Source organism: Cervus canadensis, chromosome 6, assembly GCF_019320065.1.
Source record: "Cervus canadensis isolate Bull #8, Minnesota chromosome 6, ASM1932006v1, whole genome shotgun sequence".
NCBI lineage: Eukaryota > Metazoa > Chordata > Mammalia > Artiodactyla > Cervidae > Cervus > Cervus canadensis.
The window spans coordinates 60334466-60356619 of record NC_057391.1 but is presented as its reverse complement, the minus strand read 5'-3'; the positions used below and the strand labels follow the sequence as shown (position 1 = coordinate 60356619).

At 43.2% G+C, this 22154-nt stretch overlaps 1 protein-coding gene across 2 annotated transcripts in view; it reads left to right on the top strand.

Moving 5' to 3' along the window:
• Positions 1-22154, top strand: part of SQOR (sulfide quinone oxidoreductase) — a 47008-nt gene that overhangs the window by 3764 nt on the left and 21090 nt on the right. Inside the window, exons 1-3 of one of the 2 annotated variants that reach the window (XM_043472085.1) lie at positions 4440-4597; positions 15420-15670; positions 19440-19610. In XM_043472085.1, coding sequence (XP_043328020.1) covers positions 15437-15670; positions 19440-19610 — 405 coding nt within the window. In that variant the 5' untranslated portion in view covers positions 4440-4597; positions 15420-15436. Of the gene's footprint in view, positions 1-4439; positions 4598-15419; positions 15671-19439; positions 19611-22154 lie in introns of those variants that run through there. The other variant, XM_043472084.1, reaches the window with a different exon arrangement.

Below are 22154 nucleotides of genomic sequence, written 5' to 3'. Positions count from 1 at the left end.
AAGAGAATCTCATATGCTCTTTCTAGAGATACTCTGTATTGTCCCTTGGATCCTGTCTGAGGTTGTTAAGGCCTTCTTCCCCTTTGTGATCTGTTTTTTAGGAAAAAACAGAACTTGACATCTTAAGCAAATGACCAGCCTAGCTGCTGAGCCATGGACAGAGCAGATGCTTTATAATTGCATGGTGGGTGATGGGTTGATGGTGCTGGTAGTGATTCTTAAGGACCAAGGGGTAATTCCTTTCTAATCATAATGATTTTCCAAGTTTTGACCCTAGCTTGGTCCTCAGGGAGCTTTCATTCCATGCAGCAGCTCCAGCCCTATCTACAGTGATAGAGAGGAGATACCTCTGTCTTTATCCTGGGACCAGTCTCTGACTTCTGGGGCCAATGGTGATTTCACCCTACATGCTTTTTTTCTTTGGCAGTTTGCTTTAAGGCAGCCCATGATGTCTTCGTAGGAAAATAATGGGTTTTAATAATCACCTTGCTTACAGTACAGAATGTGACGGCATCCCAAGGAGGTTCTGGGTTTAGTAGATGTGGTTTTGTGTTTCTGTGAGCCTGTGAATGGTGCCTGAGGTGGGGGACTAGATATTCTATTTTCTGGCCAACTGGGTTTGCACGGTAATCATGAGTCTTTCAAGGTCTAGGTAGTCAAATCTAAGCTTGTTTTGAGTCACAGAGAAGGAGGGGCCCTTAAAATCAGCTGGACGAAGTGACTTATTTTACACTTCTGGAAATGGACTCAAAGTGGTTGTGACTTGCCCATGGCTCCACAATGTCTGTTTTATTACTTATAAAACAGGGATAATAATACCAACCTCTCAGGTTGTTGTGAGAAATTATGTGAAGAACATAGCCTGTGCTGTCACATAGAAAACCCTCAGTGATTTATTTTTCTGGTGTTTTTCTTGTATCTGGGATAGTGCACAGCGGCTCCCAGTGGATCATGGTCAGACTTGGGGGAACAGAAAGGGAGATATGGTTTCCATTCTGATTATGTTCAAGGCCTGGTTACAAACCCTTGTCATTCTTTGCTGCAATAACTCAGAGCCCAATCAATTTAAAGAGCTGGTAGAACAAGTATTCCCATTTGAGTATCTGCTTGTGAACCTGTTTCCCTTTCCCCCTCATTTAGAGGATCACAATGTTTAGAGAAGGATGGGACCTTTGAACCTATGCAATTCAATCCTTTATTCCATTGTTGAAGAAAACATGACTCAGAATAGTTAAGGACAAGCCCTGCCTGGCACTACCTGGAATATGGATTTGGGTCTCTGACTGCTGACATATCCTCATACGAGGTTTATGCAGTAATGGGGAACTGTGCCATTTATCTAGATGTAGGAAAGACATGAGTTTTAGGAACCTGGCACACCCGTTACCTGGTACCCCCTCATTCTGTCCTAACCATTAAAGGATTGAATTCGGCATCTCTTCAATCACATTCAAAGAACACTTGTATAACTTATAATTAAAGAGTCTCTTCTCATTGTGTTAAGACCTCACACGCTGGATTCCAGGCAACAATGTGCCTGACAAATTGGCCAGTCCCTGTTTATAATGAAACTCCATTCCTCAGAGTCTTCTTGTATGTGAAACTCTGAGTGGGAATCACAGTGCTCCTGAGGCTGATGCATGCTTTTATTGTGATCATTGAGTGGGTTCAGGAGACCAAGGCAAAGCTGGGTCCTTTCTGTGTGACTGGAAGCAAATTAATTCTATGTTAGGCTCCCCCTCCCCTGTGTGCCTTGTTCTACAGTCTCAGGATGGACATGCACAGGCTTATGCAAATGTTGAAACCTTCAGTATACTTACTTGACCTGAAGGCCAACAGTGAATGGTGGGGTAAAAGGGGAGCTAAATTGTGATGTTTTATGCACTAGAACATGAGCGGTCGAGCTCTCATTGGCTAAAGCAAGCGAGGAAACAAGGCACTTCCCCCCATATAATTCAGTCAAAACCTGAAATTTTTCAGTTGCAATAATCCAATTGACTGACATTTTCCCCTTTTCTGGAGCTGTAATGTGAGCTAATTTCCCTTCCATGAACAGAGTTTCGGTTTTCTGCTTAGTTAATGTATGGTTAATGTATGTAATGAAATCATCAGTCCTTCCCTATTATGAGGCTTTCTGACTCCGAAATGTATATAGGCTAGGAAAACTTGTCGGAAATTTCTCAGCAGCAAAGGGAGCCAGTGTTTCATTGCTGCATCCTCATTAGTAACCTTTAATCAGCAATTCTTTAAAGAAAATTCCTACAGTTTCCTCCCAAAGAGTTAGGGAACTAAAGAACCCCAATGTGACTCTAAGCCCTGAATCATCAAGGAGCTGTGTGGAATTGTTTCCTGGATCTATTTGCTCCTGGTCCACTCCTAGAGCACTAGTCTCACAGCTTAATATTTAAACAAACATTTGGCATTGCAACAGCTCTAGAGGTAGAGTTCTGACATGGCCCTGCAGGCCTAAATGAAGGTTGCTCCATTTTCTTAATTTGTTAACAGTTCCTGAATACACAGGCGAGGCCATTACTCAAGGGGAGGTGAGCCAAGAGGAAGGTTGCTGCCTGTGTAATCCCTCGGTGGGCTCCACTCCTTTGGTTCTCAGGGTTCCCAGAGGGTGTGGTTTCCTTCTCTCCCCTGGTGCTTTGGACCTTTGCTGCACTTTGAGTAATCCAACCCCGTGACTTATACCCTCTCTTCCATATAGCCACCCAGAGCAAGGTCCCATTTCACATCCTTCCTTCTTTAGCCCCTGTGGCTAATTTGTCACAAAAATTGCTTCAACATCGGTTTTGCATTCACACCTTCATCTCTGTTCTCATGTCTATTCCAAACCCTTGCTGGTTCCTAAATTTCTGAATCAGCCACTGAATGACCTTGACATCCCTGGTCTTCTTCCTCATCCCGGGCTCCTCAGTGCTTAGCACAGTGCCTGGCACATAGTAAACACTCAAAAATGCTGAATTCAACTGAATTCCTCTAAGTCATCCTCTCAACTCCCCCACGGGGGTCTTCTTCAGTTTCCTTAAGAGCTTCCAAGGGCTCTCATTGCCTTTAGCAGGGACCACAGCTCACACGCAGCCAGGGCTGAGCGGTAACAAATACGAATCTTGGCTCTGTGGGGCTGGGTGAGCTTTAACTTTGTCCAGGGTGTAGACGGGCAGTTCCAGCCGAGAGCTAGCAGGGGAGAATGTGACCTTAGGGTTGTCAGAGAAGCCAACGACCTGGAATGTTGAAGGTGTGTGTGCGCTCCCTTCAGTCCCGTCTGACTCTTTGCAGCCCCATGGACTGTAGCCCTCCAGGCTCCTCTGTCCATGGGATTCTCCAGGCAGGAATACTGGAGTGGGTTGCCATGCCCTCTTCCAGGGGATCTTCCCAACACAGGGACTGAACCTGTGTCTTTTATGTCTCCTGCATTGGCAGGTGGGTTCTTTACCAGTAGCGCCACCTGGCATATTCAAAATTTTTAATGTTGGTACTAATTCAGAATTTAGGCAGAATTTGTGAGTCAAACACAGCTCTGGTCTGCATTGGGCCTGCAGGTTGCTTCTTTGTGACCCTTAGATTAGATGACTATTGTCTAGGATTAAGCTTCCAACCCCAAGCTTTACTTACGTATGCCCACCCAGTCTTCTTTCTCCCTCTTCCCAGTGGACTCTGGCTTAGACTCCCTTCCTCCTTGCCCACAGTTGTGCCATGCTCATTCTAGGTGATTCTGTTTCCTAAATCTCTTAACTGTCCCAGACTAGCCCAGACAGGCCCTTGCCTAGACTTCCCTGTTTCTGCCCAAACAATTCCTCTCTCTTCAGTTGCCTAGATGTCAACTTGGCTTTTGTTTTGTTTTGTTCTCCTGCAGGGGCCCTTCCTACCTCTCATTCAATCATTCTCTTTCCTATCTAAATTTTTATTTGTATTTCTAATGCTAACACTGTATCAGGCCCTTATCATTACACCTGGACCTCTGCACTAGTCTCCTGATTTCCAGAACTGGTTTTGCCTCTCCTTCGATTTAATTTCTCCCTGACACTAGATTCATTTTCTCAAAGCTGCCTCCTCTGTTCTATCACTTCTTAAAACTTTTTTTGTTTTTCAGTATAAAGCCTCAATTCCCTAGCATGGCCCTTTATAATTGGACTGTGATGTTTCTTTATTATCTACTCCTCTCAATGTCGGTCAATTCTGGTTGGCCTTCCCAGCTTATTAGTCACGGTCTTGGGAAACACTTGGCATGCTCAAGGCTGTTAAGAGGGTTTAATGAAACAACTGTTTACAAAGGTGTGGGCAGGGTTAGAGGGAACCAGCAAGGGTAGTGAAGCAAATGTATTTGATTTGGGGCCTGAAGAAGCAAGCAGAGGGAGTGATTACTGGCACCTTGAGAAAAAGCTGTAGCTGAGGAGAGGGCCACCCCACAAGAGCCAAGGCTTTTGGCTGGAGGAATCCAGTTTTGCTGAGCGAAAGCTTGGTTGGGAAGGTCTGGACAACAAATATCATAATTTCATTCTTTTCCCATCCTCTAATCTACTGGTGCCACCCATTGGCTGAATCCAACTGGAAGCCCGAGGACCAGGGAGGCCAACTGATGCCCATCTCACAGGTCAGCTCTCAGGGCTTGGAGAGAGCAGAGAAGGCTGGGGGGAGGCCTAGAGGGTGGTAGCCCACTCTTTTACTTACTTATGCTGTTCCATCCCATTGACGTACCCTTGCATAGCATCTCCACTTGTCCAAATACTGCCAGTCTTTTATCTCTTGCTCAGATCATGTCTGTTTCACCAAACTTTCATTGGTTGTTTCTTCTCTCCTCAAAACACCAGGGGTGTTTAGCTCCTACTGATTACATTGCATTTTGCTCCTTCAAGTTAAGTCTAAGAACTGGGATATAAACCCAGAGTTTTGGAAGCCAACCCCAACTTTCCTCCCCACCCCGATCCGGAGATGATGTAGGTGGTGAAAAATACAGGAGCCTCATTTTTTGGCAGCTGTTCTTGAGAAGGTGGTTAGAGAGTGCTACACTCTTGGTAGGGTACAGAGGTTTTCTGCCTGCTGCCCCCAACTGTCTGGACCCAAGGGATGACAAGAACTCAGATACTCCGTAAGTGTTGTGAAGATAGATGGGACCAGAGTCTTGAACCATTGAACCAGAGTCTCAAACCATCAGGCAATTTCAGACTCTCTGGGAAAACAGATGCGTCAAAATGCCAACAAATAAACGATGACCACAAGAAAGTTCTAAGAAGAGCAGGATAGGTACTACCGTTTGTAGACCAGCCTGGCTGGAGGCACTACAGAAGCTGGGACTTGGGCTGGACTTTGGGCCATGGCTAAGATGAAGAAACGGCAGGAGGGAGCATTTCAGGAAGGTGTTATAGTGGAGGGTGAGCGACTAATATGTTCTCCATTCCCCTAGAATGCAAGCTCTGTCAGCACAAGGACCTGGTGTGACGTGTTTGCTGTTCTATTCCCAGCATCCAGTACAGCTTCTGTCATAATGAGGGATAAGATCTCAGTCACTGCCTTAGTCCTCTTGGGCCCCTATAACAAATATAGTAGCCCCCTCTTATTGGTGGGGGAATATGTCCCAAGACCCCTTCAGTGAATGCCTGAAAGCATGCATAGTACCGAACCCTGTATATACTGTTTTTCCTTCTACCTACACATCTGTGAAAATGTTTAACTTATAAATTAGGTACCATAAGAGATTAACAATAAGAATAAACTAGAACAATTAGAACAGTGTAGTATAATGAAAGTTGTGTGAATATCATCTCTCAAAATATCTTATTTATGAATTTAATATGAATTTAATTTTCCATCCCAGCTAAGCACGTATCACTCTGGGGTTGTAACTTTTACAGTCTGAGGTACGACAGCAAACTAGCATGAATTTCTTTTTCTTCTTCACAGTCTCATGATAGGTTTGTTCTTACCATACCACTTACCAATCTCAGCATAAGGTTTTTTTTTTTCCTTTATTGAAAACTTTCACCTTCTAATTTAAAGGAAGTACTTTACAGCTTTTTTTTTGGCCTTATTCAAATTGTCAGAATCATTACTCTTGTGTTTTGGGACCTTTATTAAGTAGAAGAAGGGTAACTTGAACACAAGCACTGCAATACAGTTGATCTGATAGCTGAGGTGGCCACTAGGTGACTGACTGGCGGAAAAAGCTGGACGAAGGGATGTCATGTCCCAGGTGGGATGCAGCAGGATGGTGTGAAATTTCATCACTCAGAGTAGCGTGCAGGTTAGACTTTGTGAATTGTTTATTTCTGAAATGTTCCATTTAATATTTGTGGACTACCATTCACTGTAGATAACTGAAACCATGGAAAGCAAAACTGTGAATAAGGGGACTGTGGTACCACAGACATATGCTGCTGTTTAGTTGCTAAGTCATCTCTGACTCTTTTGCGACCCCATGGGCTATAGCTTGCCAGGTTCCTCTCAGGCAAGAGTACTGGAGTGGGCTGCCATTTCCTTCTCCAGGGCATCTTTCAGACCCACGGATCAAACTGGTGTCTCCTGCATTGGCAGGTGGATTCTACCATTGAGCCACCTAGGAAACCTCTACCAAAGACTAGCTGGCTTATATACAACAGAAATTTAGTTCTTGTAATTCTAGAGCCAAGTCCAAGATCAAGGTACTGGCATGATTGGGTCAGGGCCGATGTCGTTTCTTTGTGTCCTCACATAGTAAAAGGGGTGAGGAATCTTTCTGTACCCTCTTTTATAAGGGCACTAATACTATTCATGAGGGCTCCACCCTCAGGACCTAATCAACCCCAGAGGCCCCACCTCCTGATTAACACCATAACCTTTGGGAGTTAACATTTCAACATCTGGACTTTTTTTGGGACACAAATGTTCGGGCCATAGAGTGAATTAACAGATGGCTGGATTTATTTACTACCTTTACATGTCAGAGGTATACATGATGAATGAAAGCAGAACTTGATTCAGAAAAACTGTATTGGGTGTAGAGGAAAACATAAACACTTTCAAGCTAGAAAAAAAAAAAAGATGTGCACACATCTCATTACCTTTAATTTTCCAATATTTAAATTCGACTTTCTAACATTAAAAAAACAAAACTTTCCCCTGAAATTTGGCTCACCTTGTTCTTGGCCTGCATTATCAGCAGCTGGCAAGCTCTGCTGTTCTTGCATTAGCATTTAAAGCTACTAGGCTGGGAGTGGGACCAGGGCGGATAGGGAAATTGCTATGTGTCAGCACAGGTCCTTGTGTGTAGTAAGTATGTAACGCATACTTGTGGAAACACTCTTAGCTATAGCAGAATTGTGATGATGCAAATTTCATGTGACTCGTTCTTTTCATAAAGATATACTTGCACATTTAGTGTTGCTAAATGTAATTTAATCTGAATACCTTTTGTGTAGGAGACAAATCTGTAAATAAAAATATAGCTTAGACAATGTTTTTTGAGCACTTCTGATTGATGACACTTCCCTTTTTATCAAGGTTAAATGGGTAAAAAAGACGTGAGAACTTTCCTTGGTGGGGAAGATATCTTGTTTCGATACCGCAGGTGAAAGAGTGTGACAAAAGAAAGGAAGGCCCCATGCTGTAATCTTCAGGAGTAATTATTGCATTAAAAAAATCATACCATAACTGTGTTATTTAATTGTAAAATTTGGCCCACTCATTCACATAATTATAGCATTCAACAGTAACACATAATTAAATTGCTTTCTAAATGCCACCTGACAGTTGAGCGGATTTGCAAGGAGGAGCAGAGCAAAATTTGTTAAACATGTAAAATCTTTCATCTGACTGAATCGTAGTGAATGCATTTTGGTGTAAGTATATTAAAATGTACCTGAGATTTGGTTTCAAACAGGCATGGTGAGACCAGCCCATCAGGAGATGACTGCCATGAAAGACGAAACTTTGACTCCCAGTTCCCTAGGAACAGGAGGCCTGCTCCACCACGTTGGGTCACATGGGGGAGCCCCCAGATTGGTCAGGAGGCAGGCAAATTAAGGGGAAAGCATGGACAAAACCTGGGTTTCCCTGGTGGCTCAGATGGTAAAGAATCAAGACCTGGGTTTGATCCCTGGGTTGGGAAGATCCCCTGCAGATGGGAATGGCTACCCACTCCAGTGTTCCTACCTGGAGAATCCCATGGACAGAGGAGCCTGGCGGGCTATGGTCTATGGGGTTGCAAAGACTTGGCCATGACTGAGTGACTAACACTTTCACTTTTCGTGGGCAAAACCTATGGTCTGATTTTCATGAGGCAGGGGGAGCAGACTGACCAGGTTTTCTGCTGGCTAATTTGAATAATTTTAGTGGGCTCTGGACTGTAGGGGCTGCCCTTGTTGTCTTGATGTCTGGCCCGGGGATGATTAGGGGCGAGTAATATTGCCTTCTGGAATGTAAAAGCCAGACAGAGGAAGTGGTTCAAGTTTGGGCTCTGGTTTGGCTGGTATAATTACCAAAGGTGTGCTTCCAGGCTGAGGTGTTTACATTTTTAGAAGTTGGCTAGTCCTAGAAACAATGTTTCTTTAAGACTAACAAAACCCCCAGATGTCAAACAATCATAAAATACAGAAATTAAAAATGTGATTAATACAGTAGGATTCAGAATATCTCCAGGAAGGTTTCAGGAAGTGTCTTATCCAGTGCCACTGATAAATGCTGCAGATATGCCTACAGACTTGACTTGCATGTGCTTCAGATTGAGATGTGATCACATTAAGGAACCACAGCATTTTGAGGGGCAGTGTGTGTCACTTTCGTGGCAATCCAGTCATGGCGACAATTTCCCTTTGAAAGTTTAAGTCAGAGGGTGTGATGGCTACTGTTATGTATCAACTTGACTGGGCCATAGGGTGCCCAGACATTTGGTTAAACATTTTTCTGGGTGTGTCTATGAGAGTGTTTCTGGAGGAATCAGTAGACAGGGTAAAGAAGGTTGCCCTCCCCACTGTGGGTGGTGTCATACAATTAGCTGAAGGTCTGAATAGAACAAAAATGCTGACACTCCGACGAGTAACAGAGATCTCAGAAGAATCCTGAATCACCAAGGATCCAGACATTTATTGTGACTTATTTTCTCATTCAATATTATCTAATTTTGTATCTATAAGTTTGGTCCCCAAGTTGTATAGGCTTCCCTACCCATAAAACTTGGATCTGCTTATGAGGCTGCCCTTCTGGGGCATGGCATGTGAGAGCCCAGCAAAGAGGTCGTCCTGAGATCTAGAGCTGGAGGAGGTCCAGACTGGGAGCTTACCACCTCTGAATTGCTGGCTCCTTCTAATGCCTGCATTGCTGCTCCTAAGGGCATTCAGGAAAAATTGCTTTATACAGAAAGAACTCATTGTGGCTCTGGTCTCGCTGCAGATTCAAGTGGCCTTTGGGAGATCACCTTGGGTGTCTGAGCCTCAGTTTTCCTATTTGTAAAGTGCTATCAATACCTCCAGTGTAGGCTCAGGTATGGGCCTTGTGAATTGTAAAGTTCTAGGCACATGGGAGGGAAGTATGATTATAATTGTGTTGCTACTTGTATTTCTATCATCTTGCTATTACTTGGAATATGCATAGCCGTAGCATTTCAGTGACTAAAGAGCAAAGCTAATGTCCATCCTGGCACACTGTTTTTTGCTGTTTCATTCTAATTTTTTTTTATTGTGGAAACTTTCCAGAATATACAAAAAAAATCACAGATTGCCACAAGGAATGCCCATATAAATCCATAAATTGGCTTCAAATTATTATCAACTCTGAAATAATGCCATTTGTAGCAACATGGATGGACCTACAGATTATTATACTAAGTGAAGTAAGTCAGACAGAGACAAATATCATGTGATGTCACTTATATGTAGAATCTGAAAAAATGGTACAAATGAATTTATTTAAAAAACAGAAATAGACTCACATAGAAAACAAACTATGGCTACCAAAGGGGAAAGGAGGGGCAGGGATAAATCTGGAATTTGGGATTAACAGATACAGATCCATATAAAATAGATAAACAGCAAGGACCTACGACTGTATAGCACAGGGAACTATATTCAATATCTTATAATAACCTATAATGGAAAATAATCTAAAAAAGTATGTACACATACATACACACATACATATATATCTGAATCACTTTGCTATATACTTGAAATGTAAATCAATTATACTTCAATAAAAAGTTAAAATTTAAAAAATATCAACTCATGGCCAATCTTGTGTCATCTACACTCCTACCTACTTGTCACTTGTAATATTGTCAAGCAAATCCAAATGATTTCAACTGTAAGAATATCAGTATGTGTTTTTAAATTTTAAGAGCCCTTAAAATTATATTAATATCAATACTATTATTCTACCTGACTCACTCCCCCCAAAACTTAACATTTTTTCTTCCAATTTGCTTAGTAAGATAAAATTTAATATCATATTTTCCCTCCCATCTCACTCCATGGGGCGTAATCTACGTTATATCTGAATGTAAATAATATTCAGCTGGTAGGCATTTTCCTTGAGTTATCTCTTAAGTCTAATGCTGTGAGACTCCTCAACCGAGGAGTCAGTTTGAATTAAACTCTCCTCTTCAATTAGTGATGTGACCTTAAGCAGGTACTCCACTTTACACTAAACTTCAATTTTCTTGTCTGTAAAATGGGGATACTAACACATTCTTTACAAAGTTATTGTAAGGAGTCTGTCTCTGAGATAGCGTAAGTACAACTAAAACACTCGGTAAGTGTTAGCTGTTCCTGTTATGACAGTCTCTCCCTGCTTTTTCTTATTGAATCCTGTCTTCTGGAAGTAATTTGGTGGAGAGAGATAAATAACCGATGATGGCCTTAGTTAAAAGGCCCAGAAAGCCCAAGGGGGAGGAGCTAATGAAGGAGGAGGCGCCTTCTAGGCATTTTGCCACCTGCGCACTAGGTGTAAGCCCAACTCATGTTGTGTGTAGATGAGGTTCACTTGTGTCTCAGACACTGGGGCCCAAAGAGATCCAGAACTTCAGGACTTCACAGCTCTGTGTAAGCTTGATAGGGAAGCTGGAGGCCCAGAGGGCAGGTAGGAGAAACGGGGAAGGTGACAAAAGCTGGAGGCTGCCTGTTGTCTGTTTTTCTCGTTGGTTTTGAAAGTTTATATGAAGGTGATATGTTAAAAAGATGGCCTTGTGGTTATTGAAACCCAAAGCAAAGAGGGCCCAGCCTGGTGTGGGCTTGAGATAAAATAATAGTGACCCATACAAAGAACCCTCAGTTTCCTCAAGAGCAAAAATAACTGAAAGATTGACTGTAAGTCCTATTGGCCTGATGGATCTTTCGTTAAGATGCTCTGAATAATCCTTGTTCAGAGTTCAGCTCTGTTTGAACTCAGTCAAGTGTCCTAGCTGACACCCAGTGAGTGGCATGTCACACGGCCCGGGATTAGGGAGCTCTCGGCTCTGGCAATCTGCACTGATTTTCCCTGAAGGGCTGGCTGTAGAAAGGTGTGGAATTCCAAAGATTTGTCTGGACCAGGACCCCAGATCAGCAGCCAGCAATGTAAGTAGGAGGCCATCTTATCTTTCAGTTAGCAGGGGTTTTACTTCTTCAGTCAGACTACAGATATAGTAGAGCATTTATTTTGATTCTTTGAAGGAAGCACTCGATTGATTTAGGATTAATTGAGGAATTTTTATCTAACTTAAAAGTATGACATTATTTAATTAGAACATGTATTTGATAAATGAAATACATTTATTTCAGTTAAATAAATGTGGCACTTGTTAAAAGAAAGTTAACTTTGCCTTATTGATTCTTTCAAAAAGAGTGTGTGTTTCACTTTGTAAGAGTGTAGAGCGAAAGCGGCTGTGTTTCCTGCATTGTTAGTTGGTAATTCTTATTTCTTAACTTCAGGTACATGTGTTTCAGGTTACCTTCTAGGGAGACTCAGAGACTTAGATTTATGCTCCTTAGTTATTTTGTTGACAGATTTTTTTAAAATTTCTTTGCTGTTGACTCCAGGGTCAAGTTTGGTCTTTTTTTTTGGCTTTTTTTTTTTTTCATTCTGGTTCAGATTATGTGACTTGCTTCCTTCAATTGTCTGGTTTTTTGATTGTTTCTCCAGTCTTGGCTTAGGTCAATGTTCCCACATTCCAAAGTGGGATCTAAATTATGATTTTGCATTATTGTTCTGGCTTCTTTCTGGTCTTTGACTTTGACTTTGACTACCTTCTCTACTGATAGTGTTAGATTGTAGTTCTGGTTTTTCTGATCTGAAAGTTAGGATGACATTATATTGTTAGAATGAGTGTGTTACTGAGATTTTCAAGTGTTTTGAAACTTGGAACATTTCCTCTAACATGTTATTTTATGTTTGTGAAATTTTTGTTTATGTTGAAATTTGACTGCAAAGGCCCGGACATTCTGCTTGATGACGATTATTAATGAAGTTGATAGAATTAGTTCAGAGGACTTTGTGTTTATTACTACAGAATCCAGAAATAAGCTATGGGGAACTGCTGAAGTAAAATAGAACTTGCCTTCTTGGCTGAATGAGGGAAGTATTTGCATAAACTTTTCCTCTTTCAAGAGGAGAACCATGGGATACTAGGCTGGAAGGGAATTAGGAGGTTGAAGGGCCTCAGATTGTGTGGCTTGAAATCAGAAACTTTGCCAGGCTTCCTTTCAGGTCATTATTTTGTAACTCCATGGAGTAAAGGTTCTGTGTCAGGGGAATTGCCTGGTGGTCCAGTGATTAAGACTTCCACTGTTCAGTCCTTGATCGGGGAACTAAGATCCCACAAGTCATGTGGCCAAAAAAAACCAAAACAAGATGTTGTGTCAGGACCATGAAAAAGTGGTTTTCCTAAAAGTCGAGTGAGGAGATTTGCTGTCATATAGAAAGGCAGAATATGAGGACTGTCTATTCATCATAAAATATCTTCTTCCCAACCAGAGAGTAACATTCTACTTGGTGATTTCCCCCACTCCTCAATCATTAAGAAACAAAAAACAAACAGAAAACTCAAACAAAACCAAATTGAGTGATTTTTAAAATTTAAAGCTTATTAAAGAAAATGTGGGAAAAGCACATGCAAAGAAAAGGGAAAAAGTAAATTATAGCTATATCAAAACATTGCTACTATTTTAGGTGTCAATACCATGAAAAAATGGTTTCCCTGTTGTGGAAAGTATGGAAAATATCTGGATTTTTTCATTCAAGAGTTTCATGTTAGCACTGTTTATTGTTGATAGACATAGTAGATATAGTGGTTTAAAGCAAACACCCTGGCACTTAAGTGTCCAGGTTCAAATCATAATCCACATGTGAGCTCTGCCTCAATTTTATCATCTGTAAAATAGTGATGATGATAGTCAGCTCACAGGTAAAATGTTTGTGTAAAGGACTTAGAACATGTTTGTTATTGTCATCAAAATAGTTTATTATTATAATATTAATGTATGCATATAGTAGAGATTTTATAAGATACAGAAGAGCAGAAGAAATCAAAATCACCCATTATTCTAAAACCCAGAGAAAACTGCCCGTGTTAAAATCTTCTTATTTTTTTTAAATGCAGTTTTCAAAAAATAAATAAATAAATAAAATGCATGTTTCTCTTACATAGTTGAACTTGTATTTCCAATTTATATTCTGATCACAACATAAGCATTTTATATGCTCTTTGTAAACATAATTTGAAAAGACTACATAGGTCTTCTTGTGTAACAGTATTTTATGTAACCTTTCCTCAAAGTTTGACATGTGGATGGTTATCTCTGTTCCCCCTACCCGTTTTAAATAGAAGCAATCATAAATTAGCCTTGGTTAGAACAGTCTGGAACCTGAGCCTTCCCTTCCAGTCTAGAGCCTGCAGTTGTTTTTTCGGTAACCAGGATGAAATCAGATCCAATCCATAAGCCAGTTAACTCAGATTTGACTGTATTATGAATGAATATGTGAGATATATCTTTGTAGAATCTTGTCTTCTTAAGTATTAGAGGTTATTTCCTTAGACCTGAGTCCCAGAAATGGGAGAGCAGAGTCAAAGGAGGAGAAATGTTTTTGATAAGAATCATACTGACTTAAACTTGCAGCAACCGTGAATGAGCCTGCCTCAGTTTCTATAACTCCATGTACCCTCCCCCAGATCCGGGTTGCCTGTCAGATCTGAAATACTGAGGAAATTGTCATGGGTGCCAAAACACTGGAACAGAGTTAATCCTAATTAAAATCATCACTCTGGCTCCTCCTGCTCACTCCTCCAGGGCCCTTTCTTCTTCCTTTCATAGCCTTTCCCCATCCCAGCTTTCTCTAATTCCCTTGTGTAGCCTTCCTCTTCTCCACCGGTGGGAAGTCATATAATTATATTGTTCCCATTTAGAACTTAGTGATCTTAGAAGCTAGAAATGTTATCCCCCAGCTGGGTACGTTTTATAAAGTGTTCCTGGAGCATAGGAACCCACAGGATGGTGCTAGATGATGAAATTTGGGGCTCTGTAATACACAAGGAGGGAGATATTTTGGGCTGGGCCCCTCAACTTACATGATAGATCACATCCAAGATATAAAGCCCGTTCTGAGGATGGGATGAAGTTAAGGCCAGTTTCTGAGTAGGCTTCATTTCCTCACTGTCAAAGCACCAACTGCTAGAGCAGAAACACCTTTTCTTAAAGGTAAAGTACATCTCTTGGAAAACCTATCAAGGGGAGATTATTTACTGAATTGGATATAATAAAAGACTTGTCAGCAGGATATGCAGATTCTTTACATAAAATATAGCTTTATGATGCTAGGGAAGGACTCCTTTTATGGCTTTTTAATCATCTGGTTGAAATTGCCAAAGGTGTGGAGGGCCTTTGCTCATGTGTCTGTAGCCAGTGATCTGATTAAATTGCATGTCCCTGGGACAGCAGATCCAGGTACTTCAGAGTGGGACCGAGGCTCTGATTTCTGTGACCTGAACCCTGAGCTGTAGAAGGTGGGTTTCTTGCGGAACTCTCTGTTTTAAGAAAGGTCTCAGGTGGCAAGGAATTGTAGACTCATACATCTCTGATGGACCGAAAAGCCAAAGAAAGAGTTGAAGAATGTGCCAGAGAGGAGAAGAGGGTGACAGTGGGTTATGCTAGATGATGCCCTCGCTTTAGGGATGGACAAGGATGGGGACAGGCACGTTATGAGAGAGAACTTAAAAGGTGAGGTTTACCTGGTTCACACAAAGCCTGCGATGTCCCAAAGGAAGAAGGAGAGGGAGAAATGGAAAGCTTAGCCAGTTGTTAGCCATCAGTGGAGCATTCCCAAGAAGCTCTTGATCATGGCCAGGTGGGAGGGTGGTCTTGAAATAGGCCAGCTGGAACCGGCCAGATGCCAGTCTCCCCTTCTGCCCTAAAAGAAAATGCTTTGGTCCCATAGTGGCTCTTTCCTTATTTGGAGTCTTATCTGTTCCTTTGTAGCCTGATCCGGCCTGAAGATGACCTCCCTGGCCTCTGTGGTGTCTAGCTCCCGTGCCCGGCTCTTCGCCTGCTTCCTCAGGCTGGGCTCTCAGCAGGCCAGCCCCCTGCAGCTGCACACGGGGGCCAGCCTCGCAGCCAAGAGCCACTATGAGGTGCTGGTGCTGGGTGGGGGCAGTGGTGGGATCACCATGGCCGCCCGCATGAAGAGGAAAGTGGGCGCAGAGAACGTGGCCATCGTTGAGCCCAGCGAGGTAAGTCTTCCCCTTATGAGTGTGTGTTGTGTGTGTTGTGCACATGCACGTGTGGGTTAGGGGCTGAGGTGGGGATGACTGTCATGCCCTGGGCCTCCATGTCCCCAGGTTCATGCTTCTCTTTCTGGGCATAAAAAGCTGGTCATCCAAAAGGATTGGGAGGAGGTGGGGGGAGGGAGAGAGCAAGGACAAATCTCTTGGCTTCTTATGATCTCCTCTGTGTTAGTTTCTTAGAAGTACCATAACAAATGACCATAAACCGCATGGCTTAAAACAGATAATTTATCCTCTCACAGTTCTGGAGGCTGAAAGTGCAAAACCAAGGTGTTAGCAGGGCCATGGTTCCCCTAAGGCTGTTCTGGGCAAGGGGAGGCTGTCCCACGCCTCTCTCCTAGCTTCTGTGGTTGTGGACAGCCCTTGGTGTTCCTTGGCTGGTTGTGCATCACTCCAATCCCTGCCTCTGTCTTCACAAGGCCTTCTCTGTGTGTGCCACTAGTGTCGGCACAAGACCTTTCTACAAGGACACCAGTCATTGGATTAGATTTTAGAGACAATCCAATGGATAAACATTAGAGAGTTGAGGACACTCTAATCCAGTATGCATGTGTGCTAAGTCATTTCAGTCGTGTCTGACTCTTTGTGACCCTATGGACTGTAGCCTACCAGGCTCCTCTGTCCATGGGTCTTGCCAGGCAAGAATACTGGAGTGGGTTGCTGTGCTGTCCTCCAGGGGATCTTCTGGATCCAGGGATTGAACCTGTATCTCTTACATCTCCTGGCAGGCAGGTTCTTTACCACTAGGGCCACCTGGGCATGCCCTAATCCAGTATGACCTCATCTTAAATTGATTACATCTGTAAAGACCCTATTTCCAAATAAGGTCATGATCACAGGTCTCAGGGTTTGGACGTCAGCATATATTTTGAAGAGAGACAGTTCAACTCACATTACCCTCCACCTTCAATCTCGTGTCTAGAGGAAAATCAGTGGTCATTGCACTTTCCTTTCCCTGTTCCAGTCTGGAGAAAAGATGAAGAGTTGATGGGTGAGGAGGCCTCTGAAAAGGTGTCAGTAAGTTTGAGAAATTTAAATGCAAGGGATTATAAACAGATTATGAAACAGAAAAAGATAGCAGACACCAAAAGGGAAGTTGGGAAGTGTTTATAAGGCACTATTTCATGAAAAACATTTTAAGGTTGTCCAGAGCTTCAGAAGAATAGTCAAGATTTTTGACAGTTTGCCTAATATTTCCTAAGGAACCAGACATGCACCAGTGGGGAGTTGTATCTTTGGGAGGAAAAATCAAAATGGGCCTGATGCCTATTTAGTGGAGAGGGTAGGGCAAGACAGGCACACTTCTTTTCAGCAAGTCTTCCCTGAACCAAATGAGGCTGCCCAGGGCTTTGCTATATTCTCTGATTGGTATGCTGTGATCTGCGGGGAGATGGTAGGGTGCTGTCTGTCAATTTCCCCCTTTTTTAAATAGAAGAGCTAAGTTTAAGTTTAGCTCTCCCCACCTTTTAAAAAAACTATTTAAAAAATTTTATTTATTTGTTTTTGGCTGAGCTGGGTCTTTGTTGCTGCACACTGGCTTTCTCTAGTTGCAGTGAGTGGGGCTACTCTCTAGTTGCACTGCAAGGTCTTCTCACTGCCGTGACTTCTCTTATTGCAGAGCACAGGCTCTAGGGAGCTCAGGCTTCAGTAGTTGTGGCACGTGGACTCAATAGTTATGGCTCATAGGCTTAGTTGCTCTGAGGCATGTGGGATCTTCCTGGATTAGGGATCCAACCTGTGTATCCTATATTGGCAGGTGGATTCTTTACCACTGAGCCACCAGGGAAGCCCCAATTTCCTTTTTAAAGTGACTTTAATTCAGGGACAACATTTTAAATGACAGTGGTCTGAGAGCTGTATTAGCTGGCCTCTGGTGGATTGTAGTTATCCCACAGAGGGTCTCCCGTGGGGCTACTCTTTGTAATGCAACAGGCTCCTCTGAGGAACTAGACACAATTCAGGAGGCCGGGATGGAGTCTGCCTTGCTCCATGAGGACAGGCATAACAGGGCTTCTCGGAGGAGCTGCCAGTGGCTCAGGTGTTTGCTACTTTCCTTCCTGTGTCTGGTTTAGGGATTGCTGGAGCGCATGCTTGTTGGCACTCTAAAAAAATGATCCGAGCTTGTATTTTCATTCCCTTTTCTGTTCAAGATGGACTTGACATCATTGAGCTCTCATAGCTGGTGACTTCTGCCCCCGTTTGATCCCATGCATTATGGCTGTAGGGAGACTGCAAAGTTGTTCCTATGTCCTCTTCACTGTCTGGGGCTGTTGGCAATTCTGTCTGGCCACTTTGAGGCATTTTGATAATGTTGAGATCTCTTGGTCCTCCAGTCTACTCCATGGATACGTGGGAATTATCAGAGGCCATTAAACCAATCTGCCCTTTGACCCTGAGTGTAGGACTTCCACAACTAACTGAGATCAAGAGTTGACCATCTAAAGCAAGAGAACTCCAGAAAATACTGAAAGTTTGGGTATCAGGGGGTAGGATCTGATGCCTCCTGGCTTTGGGTGTAAAAACCTCTGAGAAAGGAGAAGAGGACCTCTGAGGGCTGACTGGGGATATCTGCTGTCCTCCCCAGGGGCTTGGGAAACACAGGGGGAAGTTAATGAAGTTCTGAGCATCCCCAAAGTGGCAGAAAACTTTTCAGACTCACCTCACAAACTTCTGAGTAACCATATTTAGCCTTCTGGATTTAATTTTTCTTTATATCTGTATACATGAAATGGACTGATAATATGTGTGTGTATGTGCTATGTGCTAAGTCACTTCAGTTGAGTCTGACCCTGTGTGACCCCATGGACTGAAGCCTGCCATGCTCCTCTGTCCATGGGATTCTCCAGGCAAGAATACTGGAGTGGGTTGCCACGCCCTCCTCCAGGCGATCGTCCCAACCCAGGGATCGAACCCTTATGTCTCCTGCACTGGCAGGCAGGTGCTTTACCACTAGTGCCGCCTGGGAAGCCCGTGTATGTATGTATGCTTGTTTATATAGCATGTGGGCTTTCCAGGTGGCTCAGCGGTAAAGAATACACCTGCCAATGCAGAAGACGCAGCTTTGATCCCTGGGTTGGGAAGATCCAGTGAAGAAGGAAATGGCAACCCATTCCAGTATTCTTGCCTGAAGAATTCCATGGATAGAGGAGCCTGGCGGGCTACAGTCCATGGGGTTGCAAAAGATTTGGATGTGACTTAGTGACTAACACAACAACAAATATAGCATGTACATGTTAAACACCAGATCTACTTTGTGTTAGACGTTCAGTCGTGTCCGACTCTTTGTGACACCATGGTCTGTCCATGGAATTCTCTAGGTAAGAATACTGGAGTGGGTTGCCTTTCCCTTCTTCAGGGGATCTTCCTGACCCAGGGATCTAATCTGTCTGCATTGCAGACAGATTCTTTACTATCTGAGCTACCTTACCTACAAAAGAATTCAGCCAAGATCAGCAAAGAAAGTCATAAACTATCTTTAGTGACCACTGTGTTATCTATTGCTTAAAGTGGATTTAAGGTAACTGCCCTTCAGAATTTAACATAGTAGGAAATAGCAGTGGAGTTGGTGGGGGAAGACTAACCTTTTGGAGACTTCTCTGTGATGCTTCAAGGGTCGGGAGGGAGGAATTGGGAGAGTCTAGCTCATGTATCTTTAGCTATGACTCTTTTGATCAGCCTCACATTGTAATGAATCTCCAAATACTTTGTTTTTTAGACACATTTCTACCAGCCCATCTGGACCCTGGTGGGTGCTGGTGCCAAACCATTATCCTCATCTGGCCGTCCCACAGCAAATGTGATTCCATCTGGTGTGGAGTGGATCAAAGCTAGGGTGGTTGATCTGGATCCAGACAAGAACTGCATCCACACAGATGATGACAAGAAGGTAACCACTGGGGTCCTTTGGCTTTTGTTCACCTGAGGGTTTATACTGAATGCACATTGTATCAGAATGGACAGCTTCGTGGTGAGAGGGTGGGGTATCTGTGTGTGTGTGTGTGCATGTGTGTGTGCTGAATACTGTGTGAGATGAGACAGGTGTGGGAAAAGGAGGACGGGATAGATGGAAGGACTGAGTGATGCTGAATTAATAAATGAACAATGAAGACAAGCATTTGTTGAAAACCACTGTTTGCCCTGTTGCTTACTACAGTATCATGTACCTGAATTCTTATTGAACAGACACTACTGCTCTGTGTTAAAATACCAGGTACCTCCCTCCTTTTTCCTTTGAAGCAGTGGGCCTCTCCACTTGACAGATGGCCCTGCAGAGGAAGGGGACGTTGGAAAGTATCCATCTCTCACCCTAGTGGGTGCTCTGCCGTGTGACTGTGGTTGGTGTTAGGACTAAGAATTGCTGCTGCTGCAGCTTGAAGGTCACAATTGCTCAGCACCACAGACATCTCCTCCCACCCCCACCACACTTGGATCCCAACTTTTCAGCAGCTGCAGCCCCTGGGTTTGACTGAGGGGATGAGGGCAGGATGGTGAGAAGACAGGCTCAGAAGCCATCCTGTCCCCTCATCTGCTGCTGAGCCTGGGACAGCTGCCATGCTCTCCCAGGGTCTGGTGGCTCTTGGGCCTTAAGGGTGTTACTGGCCTTATACCCTGACCCATATCCCTCCAAACTGGGCACGCCAGCATTTTCACAGAACTGTAGAATCAGAGTTGGTGGAAATCTTTCAGCTCTAACCTCTTGCTCTAAGCAGGGACCATTGGCTGCAGGCATTCTCAACCTTTCCTTAGGTCATGGATCTTTCTAAGCAGGACCTTAGCCTGCTCTACAGAATGCATATATGTGCCTAATTTTGCATTTAATTTCAAGGAGTACAGAGATTTTTTTGTCTCCTTTCCCTGAACCCTGATCAAGATTACCTGCCTAGTTTCTGCTCTTCCTTCCTTCCTCCCTCAGTATTTATATTAAGCATTATTATAACCTGTGTATACAGTTTTAAGGATATACGAGTGAACCAAAAAGGACAAATATCTTTATTGTTCAGGATTTTATATTCTAGTGGAGGAGGACATACAATAAACAATAAACATAATAAGTAAGTTATATAGTGTGTTAGAAGGTGATGTCAGTTCAGTCAGTTCAGTAGCTCAGTCGTGTCCGACTCTTTGCGACCCCATGAACCGCAGCACGCCAGGCCTCCCTGTCCATCACCAACTCCTGGAGCCTGCTCAAACTCATGCCCATCGAGTCGGTGGTGCCATCCAGCCATCTCATCGTCTGTCGTCCTCTTCTCCTCCTGCCCCCAATCCCTCCCAGCATCAGGGTCTTTTCCAATGAGTCACTCTTCGCATGAGGTGGCCAAAGTATTGGAGTTTCAGCTTCAGCATCAGTCCTTCCAATGAACACCCAGGACTGATCTCCTTTAGGATGGACTGGTTGATCTCCTTGCAGTCCAAGGGACTCTCAAGAGTCTTCTCCAACACCACAGTTCAAAAGCATCAATTTTTCGGTGCTCAGCTTTCTTCACAGTCCAACTCTCACATCCATACATGACCACTGGAAAACCATAGCCTTGACTAGACGGACCTTTGTTGGCAAAGTAATGTCTCTGCTTTTTAATATGCTATCTAGGTTGGTCTTAACTTTCCTTCCAAGGAGTAAGCGTCTTTTAATTTCATGGCTGCAGTCACCATCTGCAGTGATTTTGGAGCCCCCAAAAATAAAGTCTGACACTGTTTCCACTGTTTCCCCATCTATTTCCATGAACTGATGGGACCAGATGCCATGATCTTAATTTTCTGAATGTTGAGCTTTAAGCCAACTTTTTCACTCTCCTCTTTCACTTTCATCAAGAGGCTTTTTAGTTCCTCTTCACTCTCTGCCATAAAGGGTGGGTCATCTGCATATCTGAGGTTATTGATATTTCTCCCGGCAATCTTGATTCCAGCTTGTGCTTCTTCCAGCCCAGCGTTTCTCATGATGTACTCTGCATATAAGTTAAATAAGCAGGGTGACAATACACAGCCTTGATGTACTCCTTTTCCTATTTGGAACCAGTGTGTTGTTCCATGTCCAGTTCTAACTGTTGCTTCCTGACCTGCATACAGGTTTCTCAAGAGGCAGGTTAGGTGGTCTGGTATTCCCATCTCTTTCAGAATTTTCTACAGTTTATTGTGATCTGCACAGTTGAAGGCTTTGGCATAGTCAATAAAGCAGAAATAGATGTTTTTCTGGAACTCTCTTGCTTTTTCGATGATCCAGCGGATATTGGCAATTTGATCTCTGGTTCCTCTGCCTTTTCTAAAACCAGCTTGAACATCTGGAAGTTCTCGGTTCATGTATTGCTGAAGCCTGGCTTGGAGAATTTTGATGAATGTTAATTAAAAAATAGAGCCGAGTTACTTGGACTTGGGCACAGGGGTTAGGGGCTTGAATTTAAAGTGGGTTAGTATTTACATGTTGCACTTCTCTGAA